Below are 15,865 nucleotides of genomic sequence, written 5' to 3' on the forward strand. Positions count from 1 at the left end.
AACCTTAAGTCTCAGATATGATTTGAGTATAACTTTGATTTTTGATGAAAGTTTAGTCATCGTGTTGTATGATACCAATATGGTAGCTTCAACACGGTCAGAGATACAGAAGGGGTAATCGAAGAAAAGTCTACATATCAGATATGATTTGAGTAGAACATTGATTTTTGATGAACGTTTAGTCACCGTGTTGAATGATACCAATATGGTAGCTTCAACACGGTCAGAGATGCAAGACGCATAATCGAAGAAAAGTCTACATATCAGATATGATTTGAGTAGAACATTGATTTTTGATGAAAGTTTAGTCACCGTGTTGAATGATACCAATATGATAGCTTCAACATGGTCAGAGATACTAGAGGCGTAATCGAAGAAAAGTCTACATATCATATATGAATTGATTATATCCATAACCCTAGCTCTAGCCCCAACCCTGATCCTAACCCCAACCCAAACCCTAACCCTAACCTTAACCCTCACCCTCAACACGGACAGAGATACAAGAGGCGTAATCGAAGAAAAGTCTAAGTATCAGATATTATTTGAGTATAACCCTAACACTAACCCTAACCCTAGCCCTTATCCTAACCCTAACCCCAACCCCAAGCCTAACTCTAACCGAAACCCAAACCTAATACCTTACTCTAACCCTAACCCTAACCCTAACCTTAAGTCTCAGATATGATTTGAGTAGAACATTGATTTTTGATGAAAGTTTAGTCACTGTGTTGAATGATACCAATCTGGTAGTTTCAACAGGGTCAGAGATGCAAGACGCATAATCGAAAAAAGTCTACATATCAGATATGAATTGAAAAGAACTTTGATTTTTGATGAAAGTTTAGTCACCGTGTTGAATGATGCCAATTTGGTAGCTTCAACACGGTCAGAGATACAGCAAGCGTAATCGAAGAAAAGTCTACATATCAGATATGATTTGAGTATAACCCTAACACTAACCCTAACCCTAGCCCTTATCTTAACCCTAACCCCAACCCCAACCCTAACTCTAACCGAAACCAAAACCCTTTACCTTACTCTAACCCTAACCCTAACCCTAACCCTAACTCTAACCCAAACCCTAACCTTAACCCTAACCTTAAGTCTCAGATATGATTTGAGTAGAACATTGATTTTTGATGAAAGTTTAGTCACCGTGTTGAATGATACCAATATGGTAGCTTCAACACGGTCAGAGATGCAAGTCGCGTAATCGAAGAAAAGTCTAGATATCAGATATGATTTGAGTAGAACATTGATTTTTCATGAAAGTTTAGTCACCGTGTTGAAAGATACCAATATGGTAGCTTCAACACGGACAGAGATGCAAGTCTCGTAATCGAAGAAAAGTCTACATATCAGATATGATTTGAGTATATCCCTAACACTAACCGTAACCCTAGCCCTTATCCTAACCTTAACCCTAACCCCAACCCTAACTTTAACCGAAACCCAAACCCTATACCTTACTCTAGCCCTAACCCTAACCCTAACCTTAAGTCTCAGATATGATTTGAGTATAACTTTGATTTTTGATGAAAGTTTAGTCATCGTGTTGTATGATACCAATTTGGTAGCTTCAACATGGTCAGAGATACAGGAGGCGTAATCGAAGAAACGTCTACATATCAGATATGATTTGAGTATATCCCTAACACTAGCGGTAACCCTAGCCCTTATCCTAACCTTAACCCTAACCCCAACCCTAACTCTAACCGAAACCCAAACCCTATACCTTACTCTAGCCCTAACCCTAACCCTAACCTTAAGTCTCAGATATGATTTGAGTTTAACTTTGATTTTTGATGAAAGTTTAGTCATCGTGTTGTATGATACCAATATGGTAGCTTCAACATGGTCAGAGATACTAGAGGCGTAATCGAAGAAAAGTCTACATATCAGATATGAATTGAATAGAACTTTGATTTTTGATGAAAGTTTAGTCACCGTGTTGAATGATACCAATTTGGTAGCTTCAACACGGTCAGAGATACAGAAGGGGTAATCGAAGAAAAGTCTACATATCAGATATGATTTGAGAAGAACATTGATTTTTGATGAAAGTTTAATCACCGTGTTGAATGATACCAATATGGTAGCTTCAACACGGTCAGAGATGCAAGTTGCGTAATCGAAGAAAAGTCTACATATCAGATATGATTTGAGTAGAACATTGATTTTTCATGAAAGTTTAGTCACTGTGTTGATTGGTACCAATGTGGTAGCTTCAACACGGTCAGAGATACAAGAGGCGTAATCGAAGAAAAGTCTACATATCAGATATGATTTGAGTAGAACATTGATTTTTCATGAAAGTTTAGTCACCGTGTTGAATGATACCAATATGGTAGCTTCAACACGGTCAAAGATGCAAGTCGCGTAATCGAAGAAAAGTCTAAATATCAGATATGATTTGAGTAGAACATTGATTTTTGATGAAAGTTTAGTCACCGTGTTGAATGATGCCAATATGGTAGCTTCAACACGGTCAGAGATGCAAGTCGCGTAATCGAAGAAAAGTCTACATATCAGATATGATTTGAGTAGAACATTGATTTTTCATGAAAGTTTAGTCACCGTGTTGAATGGTACCAATGTGGCAGCTTCAACACGGTCAGAGATACAAGAGGCGTAATTGAAGAAAAGTCTAAATATCAGATATGATTTGAATAGAACCCTAACCCTAACCCTAACGTTAAGTCTCAGATATGATTTGAGTATAACTTTGATTTTTGATGAAAGTTTAGTCACCGTGTTGAATGATACCAATTTGGTAGCTTCAACACGGTCAGAGATGCAAGACGCGTAATCGAAGAAAAGTCTACAAATCAGATATGATTTGAGTATAGCCCTAACACTAACCCTAACCCTAACCCTAACACCAACCCCAACCCTAACTCTACCCGAAACCCAAACCCTGTACCTTACTCTAACCCTAACCCTAACCCTAACCCTAACCCTAACCTTAAGTCTCAGATATGATTTGAGTATAACTTTGATTTTTGATGAAAGTTTAGTCCTCGTGTTGTATGATACCAATATGGTAGCTTCAACACGGTCAGAGATGCAAGATGCGTAATCGAAGAAAAGTCTACATGTCAGATATGATTTGAGTAGAACTTTGATTTTTGATGAAAGTTTAGTCACCGTGTTGAATGATACCAATTTGGTACCCTCAACACGGTCAGAAATGCAAGACAAGTAATCGACGAAAAGTCTACATATCAGATATGATTTGAGTAGAACATTGATTTTTAATGAAAGTTTAGTCACCGTGTTGAATGATACCAATATGGTAGCTTCAACACGGTTTAGAGATGCAAGAGGCGTAATCGAAGAAAAGTCTACATATCAGATATGATTTGAGTAGAACATTGATTTTTCATGAAAGTTTAGTCACCGTGTTGAATGATACCAATATGGTAGCTTCAACACGGTCAGAGATGCAAGACACGTAATCGAAAAAAGTCTACATATCAGATATGATTTGAGTAGAACATTGATTTTTCATGAAAGTTTAGTCACCGTGTTGAATGATACCAATATGGTAGCTTCAACACGGTCAAAGATGCAAGTCGCGTAATCGAAGAAAAGTCTAAATATCAGATATGATTTGAGTAGAACATTGATTTTTGATGAAAGTTTAGTCACCGTGTTGAATGATGCCAATATGGTAGCTTCAACACGGTCAGAGATGCAAGTCGCGTAATCGAAGAAAAGTCTACATATCAGATATGATTTGAGTAGAACTTTGATTTTTGATGAAAGTTTAGTCACCGTGTTGAATGATACCAATTTGGTAGCTTCAACACGGTCAGAGATGCAAGACGCGTAATCGAAGAAAAGTCTACAAATCAGATATGATTTGAGTATAACCCTAACACTAACCCTAACCCTAACCCTATCCTCAGCCCTTATCTTAACCCTAACCCTAACCCCAACCCCGACCCTAACTCTAACCGAAACCCAAACCCTATACCTTACTCTAACCCTAACCCTAACCCTATCCTTAAGTCTCAGATATGATTTGAGTATAACTTTGATTTTTGATGAAAGTTTAGTCATCGTGTTGTATGATACCAATATGGTAGCTTCAACACGGTCAGAGATACAGGAGGCGTAATCGAAGAAACGTCTACATATCAGATATGATTTGAGTAGAACATTGATTTTTGATGAAAGTTTAGTCACCGTGTTGAATGATACCAATATGGTAGCTTCAACACGGTCAGAGATGCAAGACGCGTAATCGAAGAAAAGTCTACATATCAGATATGATTTGAGTAGAACATTGATTTTTGATGAAAGTTTAGTCACCGTGTTGAATGATACCAATATGGTAGCTTCAACACGGACAGAGATGCAAGTCTCGTAATCGAAGAAAAGTCTACATATCAGATATGATTTGAGTAGAACATTGATTTTTCATGAAAGTTTAGTCACCGTGTTGAATGATACCAATATGGTAGCTTCAACACGGTCAGAGATGCAAGTCGCGTAATCGAAGAAAAGTCTACATATCAGATATGATTTGAGAAGAACTTTGATTTTTGATGAAAGTTTAGTCACCGTGTTAAATGATACCAATTTGGTAGCTTCAACACGGTCAGAGATGCAAGACGCGTAATCGAAGAAAAGTCTACAAATCAGATATGATTTGAGTATAACCCTAACACTAACCCTAACCCTAACCCTATCCTCAGCCCTTATCTTAACCCTAACCCTAACCCCAACCCCGACCCTAACTCTAACCGAAACCCAAACCCTATACCTTACTCTAACCCTAACCCTAACCCTATCCTTAAGTCTCAGATATGATTTGAGTATAACTTTGATTTTTGATGAAAGTTTAGTCATCGTGTTGTATGATACCAATATGGTAGCTTCAACACGGTCAGAGATACAGGAGGCGTAATCGAAGAAACGTCTACATATGAGATATGATTTGAGAAGAACTTTGATTTTTCATGAAAGTTTAGTCACCGTGTTGAATGATACCAATATGGTAGCTTCAACACGGTCAGAGATACAGAAGGCGTAATCGAAGAAAAGTCTACATATCAGATATGATTTGAGAAGAACATTGATTTTTGATGAAAGTTTAATCACCGTGTTGAATGATACCAATATGGTAGCTTCAACACGGACAGAGATGCAAGTCTCGTAATCGAAGAAAAGTCTACATATCAGATATGATTTGAGTATATCCCTAACACTAACCGTAACCCTAGCCCTTATCCTAACCTTAACCCTAACCCCAACCCTAACTCTAACCGAAACCCAAACCCTATGCCTTACTCTAGCCCTAACCCTAACCTTAACCTTAAGTCTCAGATATGATTTGAGTATAACTTTGATTTTTGATGAAAGTTTAGTCATCGTGTTGTATGATACCAATATGGTAGCTTCAACATGGTCAGAGATACTAGAGGCGTAATCGAAGAAAAGTCTACATATCAGATATGAATTGAATAGAACTTTGATTTTTGATGAAAGTTTAGTCACCGTGTTGAATGATACCAATTTCGTAGCTTCAAAACGGTCAGAGATACAGGAGGCGTAATCGAAGAAAAGTCTACATATAAGATATGATTTGAGTATAACCCTAACCCAACCCCAACCTTAACTCTAACCGAAACCAAAACCCTTTTATTTACTCTAACCCTAACCCTAACCCTTACCTTAAGTCTCAGATATGATTTGAGTATAACTTTGATTTTTGATGAAAGTTTAGTCATCGTGTTGTATGATACCAATATGGTAGCTTCAACACGGTCAGAGATAAAGGAGGCGTAATCGAAGAAAAGTCTACATATCAGATATGATTTGAGTAGAACATTGATTTTTCATGAAAGTTTAGTCACCGTGTTGAATGACACCAATTTGGTAGCTTCAACACGGTCAGAGATACAAGAGGCGTAATAGACGAAAAGTCTACATATCAGATATGATTTGAGAAGAACATTGATTTTTGATGAAAGTTTAATCACCGTGTTGAATGATACCAATATGGTAGCTTCAACACGGTCAGAGATGCAAGTCGCGTAATCGAAGAAAAGTCTACATATCAGATATGATTTGAGTAGAACATTGATTTTTCATGAAAGTTTAGTCACCGTGTTGATTGGTACCAATGTGGTAGCTTCAACACGGTCAGAGATCCAAGAGGCGTAATCGAAGAAAAGTCTACATATCAGATATGATTTGAGTAGAACATTGATTTTTCATGAAAGTTTAGTCACCGTGTTGAATGATACCAATATGGTAGCTTCAACACGGTCAGAGATGCAAGACACGTAATCGAAAAAAGTCTACATATCAGATATGATTTGAGTAGAACATTGATTTTTCATGAAAGTTTAGTCACCGTGTTGAATGATACCAATATGGTAGCTTCAACACGGTCAAAGATGCAAGTCGCGTAATCGAAGAAAAGTCTAAATATCAGATATGATTTGAGTAGAACATTGATTTTTGATGAAAGTTTGGTCATCGTGTTGTATGATACCAATATGGTAGCTTCAAAACGGTCAGAGATACAGGAGGCGTAATCGAAGAAAAGTCTACATATCAGATATGATTTGAGAAGAACATTGATTTTTGATGAAAGTTTAATCACCGTGTTGAATGATACCAATATGGTAGCTTCAACACGGTCAGAGATGCAAGTCGCGTAATCGAAGAAAAGTCTACATATCAGATATGATTTGAGTAGAACATTGATTTTTCATGAAAGTTTAGTCACCGTGTTGATTGGTACCAATGTGGTAGCTTCAACACGGTCAGAGATCCAAGAGGCGTAATCGAAGAAAAGTCTACATATCAGATATGATTTGAGTAGAACATTGATTTTTCATGAAAGTTTAGTCACCGTGTTGAATGATACCAATATGGTAGCTTCAACACGGTCAGAGATGCAAGACACGTAATCGAAAAAAGTCTACATATCAGATATGATTTGAGTAGAACATTGATTTTTCATGAAAGTTTAGTCACCGTGTTGAATGATACCAATATGGTAGCTTCAACACGGTCAAAGATGCAAGTCGCGTAATCGAAGAAAAGTCTAAATATCAGATATGATTTGAGTAGAACATTGATTTTTGATGAAAGTTTAGTCACCGTGTTGAATGGTACCAATGTGGTAGCTTCAACACGGTCAGAGATACAAGAGGCGTAATCAAAGAAAAGTCTAAATATCAGATATGATTTGAGTAGAACATTGATTTTTGATGAAAGTTTAGTCACCGTGTTGAATGATACCAATTTGGTACCCTCAACACGGTCAGAGATGCAAGACAAGTAATCGACGAAAACTCTACATATCAGATATGATTTGAGTAGAACATTGATTTTTCATGAAAGTTTAGTCACCGTGTTGAATAATACCAATTTGGTAGCTTCAACATGGTCAGAGATACAGGAGGCGTAATCGAAGAAAAGTCTACATATCAGATATGATTTCAGTAGAACATTGATTTTTGATGAAAGTTTAGTCACCGTGTTGAATGATACCAATATGGTAGCTTCAACACGGTCAGAGATGCAAGTCGCGTAATCGAAGAAAAGTCTACATATCAGATATGATTTGAGTAGAACATTGATCTTTGATGAAAGTTTAGTCACCGTGTTGAATGGTACCAATGTGGTAGCTTCAACACGGTCAGAGATACAAGAGGCGTAATCGAAGAAAAGTCTAAATATCAGATATGATTTGAGTAGAACATTGATTTTTGATGAAAGTTTAGTCACCGTGTTGAATGATACCAATATGGTAGCTTCAACACGGTCAGAGATGCGAGACGCGTAATCGAAAAAAGTCTACATATCAGATATGATTTGAGTAGAACATTGATTTTTCATGAAAGTTTAGTCACCGTGTTGAATGATACCAATATGGTAGCTTCAACACGGTCAGAGATGCAAGTCGCGTAATCGAAGAAAAGTCTAAATATCAGATATGATTTGAGTAGAACATTGATTTTTGATGAAAGTTTAGTCACCGTGTTGAATGATACCAATATGGTAGCTTCAACACGGTCAGAGATGCAAGACAAGTAATCGACGAAAAGTCTACATATCAGATATGATTTGAGTAGAACATTGATTTTTGATGAAAGTTTAGTCACCGTGTTGAATGATACCAATATGGTAGCTTCAACACGGTCAGAGATGCAAGACGCGTAATCGAAAAAAGTCTACATATCAGATATGATTTGAGTAGAACATTGATTTTTGATGAAAGTTTAGTCACCGTGTTGAATGATACCAATATGGTAGCTTCAACACGGTCAGAGATGCAAGACGCGTAATCGAAAAAAGTCTACATATCAGATATGATTTGAGTAGAACATTGATTTTTCATGAAAGTTTAGTCCACCCGATTCTGATAGGGTGGTACACTAAGTAGCGTAAAACTCTGTATTAGAGTGGTACGCTCACTATCGCGGTGTGTTAGCAACACCTAACATGTGTTGGCGAGTGTCACGGTAAGTACTGTACAAGTAATAATTGCCATATCAACTTAATAGTGGTATTTCGCGCCAAATCTCAGATGTAGTGTGGCCTGTTGGAAGCGTGTTACCGAGATGTTCAGTGCAGCTAAATCGCAAAAGAAAGTGAGTAAATTTCTTTCGTGTCTCAAATTTTCTTCTACATTTTACAAATCTCATTCTTTTTTCACGTTATTAGATGTTGTTGGATAGTTGGTTGTCAATTTTTGGTTGGGATGTAGTAAAGGGGTACTTACCGCCAAGTGGATAACAGCATAGACGTGTTATTTGTAAATATTTTAAATGTATTTATAGCTTGTAAAAGAGTTGTTGGAAAGTGTAGCGATTGGCTAGCAACAAAACTAACTGCTAATGTTAAAATATATTTTCAAAGCATGTCTAGAACAACCACGAAGCTGTAGATGTCGGCAAGATTGGGTGGGCAAACTCGGGCAAGAACCATACCTGAAGGGGGGGGGCGGTCTTTAAAACAAGAGAGCAGATATATAACAAACAGATATATTTGGACTAAATCAAGCTTACGGAATTATAATTATGCCAACTTTTTAAAATATCATTTGGAAAAACAGTAGCCAGAGGGGGCAAGTTGTTGTCAAAATTTTCATTTGGGAGGGGGGCACCCCCTGCCCCCTGCAGCTACGTGGCTGGTCTAGAATTCGAATGGCAGCGGCGTGTCTGCCACTGGGAAATATTTTTCCTGTGTTTGAAATTTTTGAAAATGTCTTTTTGTTTTTAAATTTTCTACAGCTGACAGGGATAGGGAGCCTAGGGTGTTTTAGCCCCCCATCAAATAATTGCCAAAATGTACTTAAAATCATACTGAAATTGCCTTGCTGTTGGTTTTCAACATGTTTAGCCCCCAACAACGTTGAAGCCCCTCACTATATAATAGCAGCACGGTTCTTGGACAGGGGTTGCACCCTGAGGAGATGGGCTGTAGCAGGGGTTGCTCAAATAGCTGTAAATGAATAATAAGCTGTTAACCAATACCAAATTAATGATCACTGACTGTTTAACTGGTGCAAATAGTTAGATATAGTTTTCTCATGTGCACCCACCATTTATTTGACAAAGAGGATATTTTGCAAACCTTTTTTCAAAAAAATTTGTTTTCAAGTAGTCAAATAATACAAATTATAATCTGTAATTTAATACATTTATTCCTAAAGAACAAAATAGACTTGTTTTGTGTTTTTTTCCTTTTCAATGGGGGTTTTCAAAAATTGAGGGTCCAAATTTATTTAGTTTTTAGAAATAAAACTGTTTATTATTAAATTAGGCAGAGTATGGTCATGTTTGAATTCATTGCACCTGCCAGGGACTACATTTAAACCATATATTTCTAGAAAACTGATCAACTGGAAGGGCCATGCAGAGTTAAGAATTGCAGATCTTATGGCAAAATATTTCTAGACCTGTATCGGCACTTAAAACTGTATCATCCACTACTGACTGTTGTTGATCACCGGAAGCTGCCAGTTCCATCTGATAATGACCTTTTATCAGCAAACCATAGACCTTACATGAAATATCGTAAAAGAGAGTTCTGTAAGGTCACTGGTTGTCCCAAACAGTGGGAAGCTTTCAATGATCTTACAAGACATCTTAGAAAGAAACACAAGATCAGCAGGGAAGAATATCATAAGTGTGTATACATCAAATATTACATGGAAAACATATATTTACATAGATTAAGTTACATTTTTAATGTATCCCCAAGACTGTGGTTGCAATTAATATGATTATAAATTGCTAAACTTTTTAGGGCAGGGGGTGACTCCATAATTTTATTCCAAATCTCATTCTAAGTTAAATTTCTTGCTGTATGATTCAATCTTTAGCATCATGCATTGATTCATTGTGATGAATTAACTTATACGTGAAGTCAGTATTCATTAGTATTTTTTGTTCTAGCTACTTTGTTTGCTTTCTTGACAACTTCCCAAATTTATGCAAAATAGGTGTACTTTTAAATCCCTTCTTTTGTTCACTTTGAAACTCAACCTTCTCCATCAGACAAACAAAGTTTTTTATGCCCCCTGCTAGAAGGTTTTGTGACAAACTCTCCATTGGGCAATTAATAGAATTGAATGCAAATATATCTAACAATAGCTGCTGATTGCTGATATCAAGTATACATTTTCCTTTTAACAGTTTGTATCCAAAAATTGAACTGGAGCTCAAAGTCACATCACTGTATGAGGATGGAACATCAATTATCCTTCCAGAAGAGCTTGATTTCTTTAAAAAAATAGATTCTGATGATTTCACTGACTTCCCTGGTAAGAATTTCTAATTTAAACTATATCATATATCAAATGATGTAGCAAACAAAAACTATACCAGCAATATCACAACCATTGAACATACAATGAACAGACTCTAATGATGCTGGAACAATATCATAAAACAACTTTTGAAATTGAGTTTGTGTGTGTGATGTCAAAATTTTTTTTTTTTAAATAATTGTTAACCTTTGACAAACTGAGCCACTAAATTGCAAAATCAGTTAAAAATTTAAAAGTTAGGTGATATATTGCAACTAAGAGGTTCACAATTCGCAAACTGATCACTGTTTTTTTTTCCTTTTGTTCATAACGCTGTCAACTGAGACCATATGACAGGAATTTGCTGGGGAAAAAGCCTACCCTGACCCTCATGTGGTTGATGAGATTTAGGCACGTCGTCCCTCCCCTCTTTCCAAGCAAGGACCATTAGAAATTTTTCGGAAAATTTCGTGTCCATTTGGATAAATACTATTGGGCGTTCAAAGAAAACTATGAAAATTTAGAGAAACTAATCAACACGAGATGGTGATTGCCAAGAAAGATGTAAACAGGAGAAGGCTTTAAGGTTTTCTAACGAAAGCCAAACTTGCGGGCATTCAATTTTCAGTCTGTCAGTTTCAAAAGCTTTCCAAAGGTCACATTTTCAAAATAAGTTAAACAGTCTGCGATTAACAATGAGCCAAAAGAGAAATTTAACTCTAATGAAAATGAATTTCAAGCTTGTACTTAACTCAACTGACAATGATGAAGTCGGCACACCGTTGCTAGTGAGACTTCTCATGCACTTAAAATTATCCAGTTGATTTCTTTGTATTTTTACGATTTTATTGGGCGTTTGCTGTTAAGTAAAACTAACGCAGAAGATGAATATGGCTAGGCTTTACATGTTTATAATAACTGCGCCTGCGCTTCATGACGTCATTATCTTTATGTAATCATATAGGAAAATTCGTAAGCTGTGCCCCTTACCATGAGAGTCAAAACCCACGACGCCCCGACAGAAAGCCCATTCAAGAGGGGGACAGTGGCAGATTGACCCAGGGCTAGATCTGAGAGTGTCCCCGTAAAAGTTCTAAATCGCAAACAGATATTTGGTGAAGTTTGGTGTAGACTGATATTTTCAGAATTACCATTTGTTCGTAAAAATTTTGATAATGAAATCTACTAATAATAAAAGCAATGCATGTTCATTAACCAATCAGACTGAAAAAACTAGACCTTGACAAAAAAAACCCACTTGTGGTTTAAGAGCCCAGGCCTGAAGGGAGAAACTGAAGAACTCATCATCGCTGCACAAAACCAGAGCTTAGCAACAAAACTATACCGCAATGAAATTATCGCTGCACATGAAAGTATTTACCACTTTCTAGCCGGCTCCCAATACTCGCTAAAACTGAATACATTCAGCGCCATAACAAGGCAGCAGGAAAATATGCATATGCACTGGAAAATATGCAAACATTATCACCTCCCAGCTGCAAAGAATTTGTATGAGCATACACCTAAGAAAGTAATTGAAAATGAAAATGCCACAATATTATGGGACATGCCAGTGAACACTGAAAAAGAGATAAAGCTAATAGACCAGATTTATAGGTGCACTTGGACTCGTGAAGAAAGGCCTCGAGAAGTACACTCGTCAAATTTCTAGTGACATAAAAACTGCTACATAGGTGAGCTACAGATGATTGATCTGCTGGGAGTCGCCCTCGTACTGAGAAAGACGTTTTCCATCAAATGATCATTTCTATTATCTTGAGGCCATGGGTTGATATTGACATAGTTGCAAGAACAGTACATGGAAGACATAGAATTATAAAATAATGATAACAATAATAATGATAATAATGAAAACTTTCATTTTGAATTCCAGTTCAATATACAATTACAAAGTAATTTATCTCACTATTACAAGGTAATTTGTAACTGGCTAGCCTGTTTTTACAAAATAAAAACTATTACAATCGTAGTAATGAGAAAAAAAAAACAATGTTAAAAGGGGAGTAGCTCTGGGTTAGTCCAAGTTTTGTTTCTACAGCAGAATATATAGTATGTGTTGCGAATGGAGATGCCTGTAAGTTTGGAGATGAGATAGCGTTTCTGTTGATGATCAATGGACAAAGAGTCACACATGTCGATAAATGAGCTGCAGGAGTTGCCAAAAAACCAAGTGAACTGTTGACAAGATTGACAAACGAGACTGACTTAAACTGAAATTGTAAGTCAGATATGGTAGTGGCATAATTTTTGGACTTTGTGTTAGCATTGCAAATGAGATTCGTTTCAAAGTCTATGGCTAGCTCTAAAACGTACAGTCAGTTTTTCTTAATAATAATTTTTGCTTACATTAAGAGTCTAAGAAATATACGGTCACCTGAATTTTTTATGTTTAGAAAAATTTGGATATTCTTTTATAAGGAGAAATTCGTGTTCTTTTTATAAGCAGATCTATTTTACCTTTTTGATCTCAAAAATTATGCCTTGCTTAATCTTTGTTTTTTATTATTCCCATATTTGATAGCAAATCACTTGATTGACATAAGAAGTGCGTACATTTGGGCCATATCTTGGAGCGATATGATTGAATGGATAGATATGTTAACAAGTTAATCTATATGAATAGATATGTAGGAAACAATTTTGATCCTCTATAAATTTATATTATAGATATCCCAGCAGAGTGCCCAATAAGGGACGAAAAAAGAGGTAGCACACCTATCAGAGATGAATCAAAAGGTATGTCAATATTTTCACGCAATTGAAATTTTCAAAAGCTGTTGCTAAATTTTCCTGTTTTAACATATGATTTCTACCTAAATTTATACCAAAGAACATTCCAAATGCCACACAAATTTGATAGGCATTCGCGTAGGCTAGCTTATTAACCGATCCCTTACCAGATTCACAACACTTTGAGCGCGCCAAACGGAAAAGCGGAGGAGCCTCCTCTCCTATTTTCTATCTCTGCGCTCGAAATTGTCTGGCTCTGGCACTCAGGGTACCGATCCCTATCTTATTTACTTTTCTAGATTTTTCCTATTGAATGAAATCAAAGAAATGTGACGTTTTTGTGATTTTTAGATTGGTTTATTAAGAGATGGTTACTTGGAGCAAGGTTCTCGACAGCAGAAGTCCAAGAAGAAAAAGATCATAAAAAAGTGTTCTTGTTGCATTGGTTGGGTGGAAAAGAAAGTTTTAGTGACTGTTTCGGGCAGACCGATGTATCGGAATATCCAAAAACATGCATGCTCCATGTCGAATCTTCTGCCTCATACTTGTTTGAGGCACGGCGGCTTACCCCTATCTTTGATAATACACAGGCTAGCTTTAAAATATCGAAAAGGCTGTTGTTGGCAAAAACGTTTGCCTCTAGAGAAGAGGAATTCTATTTTAGGAAATCTCTTTTCTGTTGTGAAATTTATTTTTGTAGGTTTAAAGAGGGAGTTTTCGAATTTGAATGTACTTTTTGCAAGAAATTTCACACTGTTTTGTTAATATACCAGGTATTATTTGAGGATGAAAGTTAAAGAATAACAAACAAGTCTCTTTTTTAGAAATTACCATTAGTAATTTCTATAGTTCTCGCACCGATGTTTCTCTAAACCTGTAATTTTCTGTTTGTGTTTCATTGCAGCTATGAAGTTTCAACGATGGAAAGTAATGACATGTGGAGAAATTCACAAAACAGATCCAATACACTGTTCGAAGGAAAAATATGCTTTATTTTTTAGTAATTTTTATCAACCCAGGGTCATTAGAACCAGGTAAACACGCTGAGGAAGCACTGGGAAAATGCCTTCCATCAAAACTGTATCGAAACGAATAGTTTGTGGATTTGTCCTTCTTTGGTTAATAGTAGCTGCACACACTCTCCTTAGCCATCCATTTTCGGGAAACATCAATTTTGGTCTTATCAAGGCCAGAAATGTGAGCATTAATGGTTCAAAATAGGATATAACAAGTTCCCCGTGGTCAAAGGGACGGGAAGGGTGATGGGTTTATGGGGAGGCGGTGTTGGTTGCTCGTCTTGCAGATCTTTTGCCCGGAGTACTGGTTCCATCTAGTCTTACTCATATCTTAATTGTCAAGTCTGGTGTGTCGTACTTTGACCTTTTTGTTAGGCCTAAGGATACCTGATCAAAATACCTGATTTGTCGACTGTTTCAAACAATGTCTTTTTTATTGGCTGTGATTCTTTTCCCAAGGTTCTAGCCCCTGCGTGGCTTATTATGAACTAGCTTGTGCTTGCTTTCTTTGTGTTGCTGCCTATGCTGCCTCTGTTTGGCAATTTTGCAATAGTTTGGAAACTAAACACAAGTACTCAATCGATTTACAAGATATTTGTGATAACAGGGATTTTTTTTATTGTCTCTTTGTAAAGAGCTGTCTTAGACATCCGAAAACTCTCGTTCTTATCTCTGAGTTGTTTTTCTGTGCCCATTACGATTTTATACCCATTCTTCACATCTTCATGTCTTTTTAGTTGCTTTCTTTCTTTTCTTTAGCTGAGAGCAAGGAATTTTGTTTTTAATAGATCTTTGTTTTTTATGCATGAAATACGGAAGAAGGTTGAGTTTTAAAGAAAATTGAAGCCAAGGAAATAATTTTACAGAAATGATATTTCAGACCTTTTTGCAGTTCCGTGAATGGAAATGCATCAAATCAGTGTATGGCATCTGATGACAAAATAAAAAAACATATCCCACAAGTGAAAGTTGTGGAGCAAGAGCAGTCCAGATTCCTGAGTTGCACGAGATGGAATGTGGAGCAGAGTGACTTCCAGAGCGAAATGATTTCACTCCGTGGAAACGGATCAGTACTCCACCTTCGCTATATGATAAAGTTAAAGAATTATTTTAATTTCTTTAGAATCAAAATCAAGAAATTCAAAAATGATTTGTTTTTGAGCCTTCATTGTGGGGTTATTTCCAAGCTCAAGGCCCTTAGAGAGGCAAACAAATAAAAGAATGAATGGATGGCTGTTTCAGTTTTAATGGCTAAAGTAGCTAAAATAGGACATAATTGATAAAAATAAGCGTAAACATATAATTGATGAAGTGT

At 36.5% G+C, this 15,865-nt stretch overlaps 1 protein-coding gene across 1 annotated transcript; it reads left to right on the forward strand.

The window, feature by feature from the left end:
• Positions 1-8,321: 8,321 nt before the first annotated feature.
• On the forward strand, positions 8,322-15,788 carry LOC148957852 (uncharacterized). The gene is made up of 5 exons (XM_089114387.1): positions 8,322-8,621; positions 9,863-10,161; positions 10,671-10,798; positions 13,472-13,540; positions 13,886-15,788. The coding sequence occupies exons 1-5, from the start codon at positions 8,592-8,594 to the stop codon at positions 14,329-14,331; spliced, it is 972 nt and encodes a 323-aa protein (XP_088970513.1). The 5' UTR covers positions 8,322-8,591; the 3' UTR covers positions 14,332-15,788.
• The last annotated feature ends 77 nt before the right edge of the window (positions 15,789-15,865 follow it).

This window comes from Rhopilema esculentum, chromosome 20, assembly GCF_057945365.1.
Source record: "Rhopilema esculentum isolate cy_ngs chromosome 20, ASM5794536v1, whole genome shotgun sequence".
Classification (NCBI taxonomy): Eukaryota; Metazoa; Cnidaria; class Scyphozoa; order Rhizostomeae; family Rhizostomatidae; genus Rhopilema; species Rhopilema esculentum.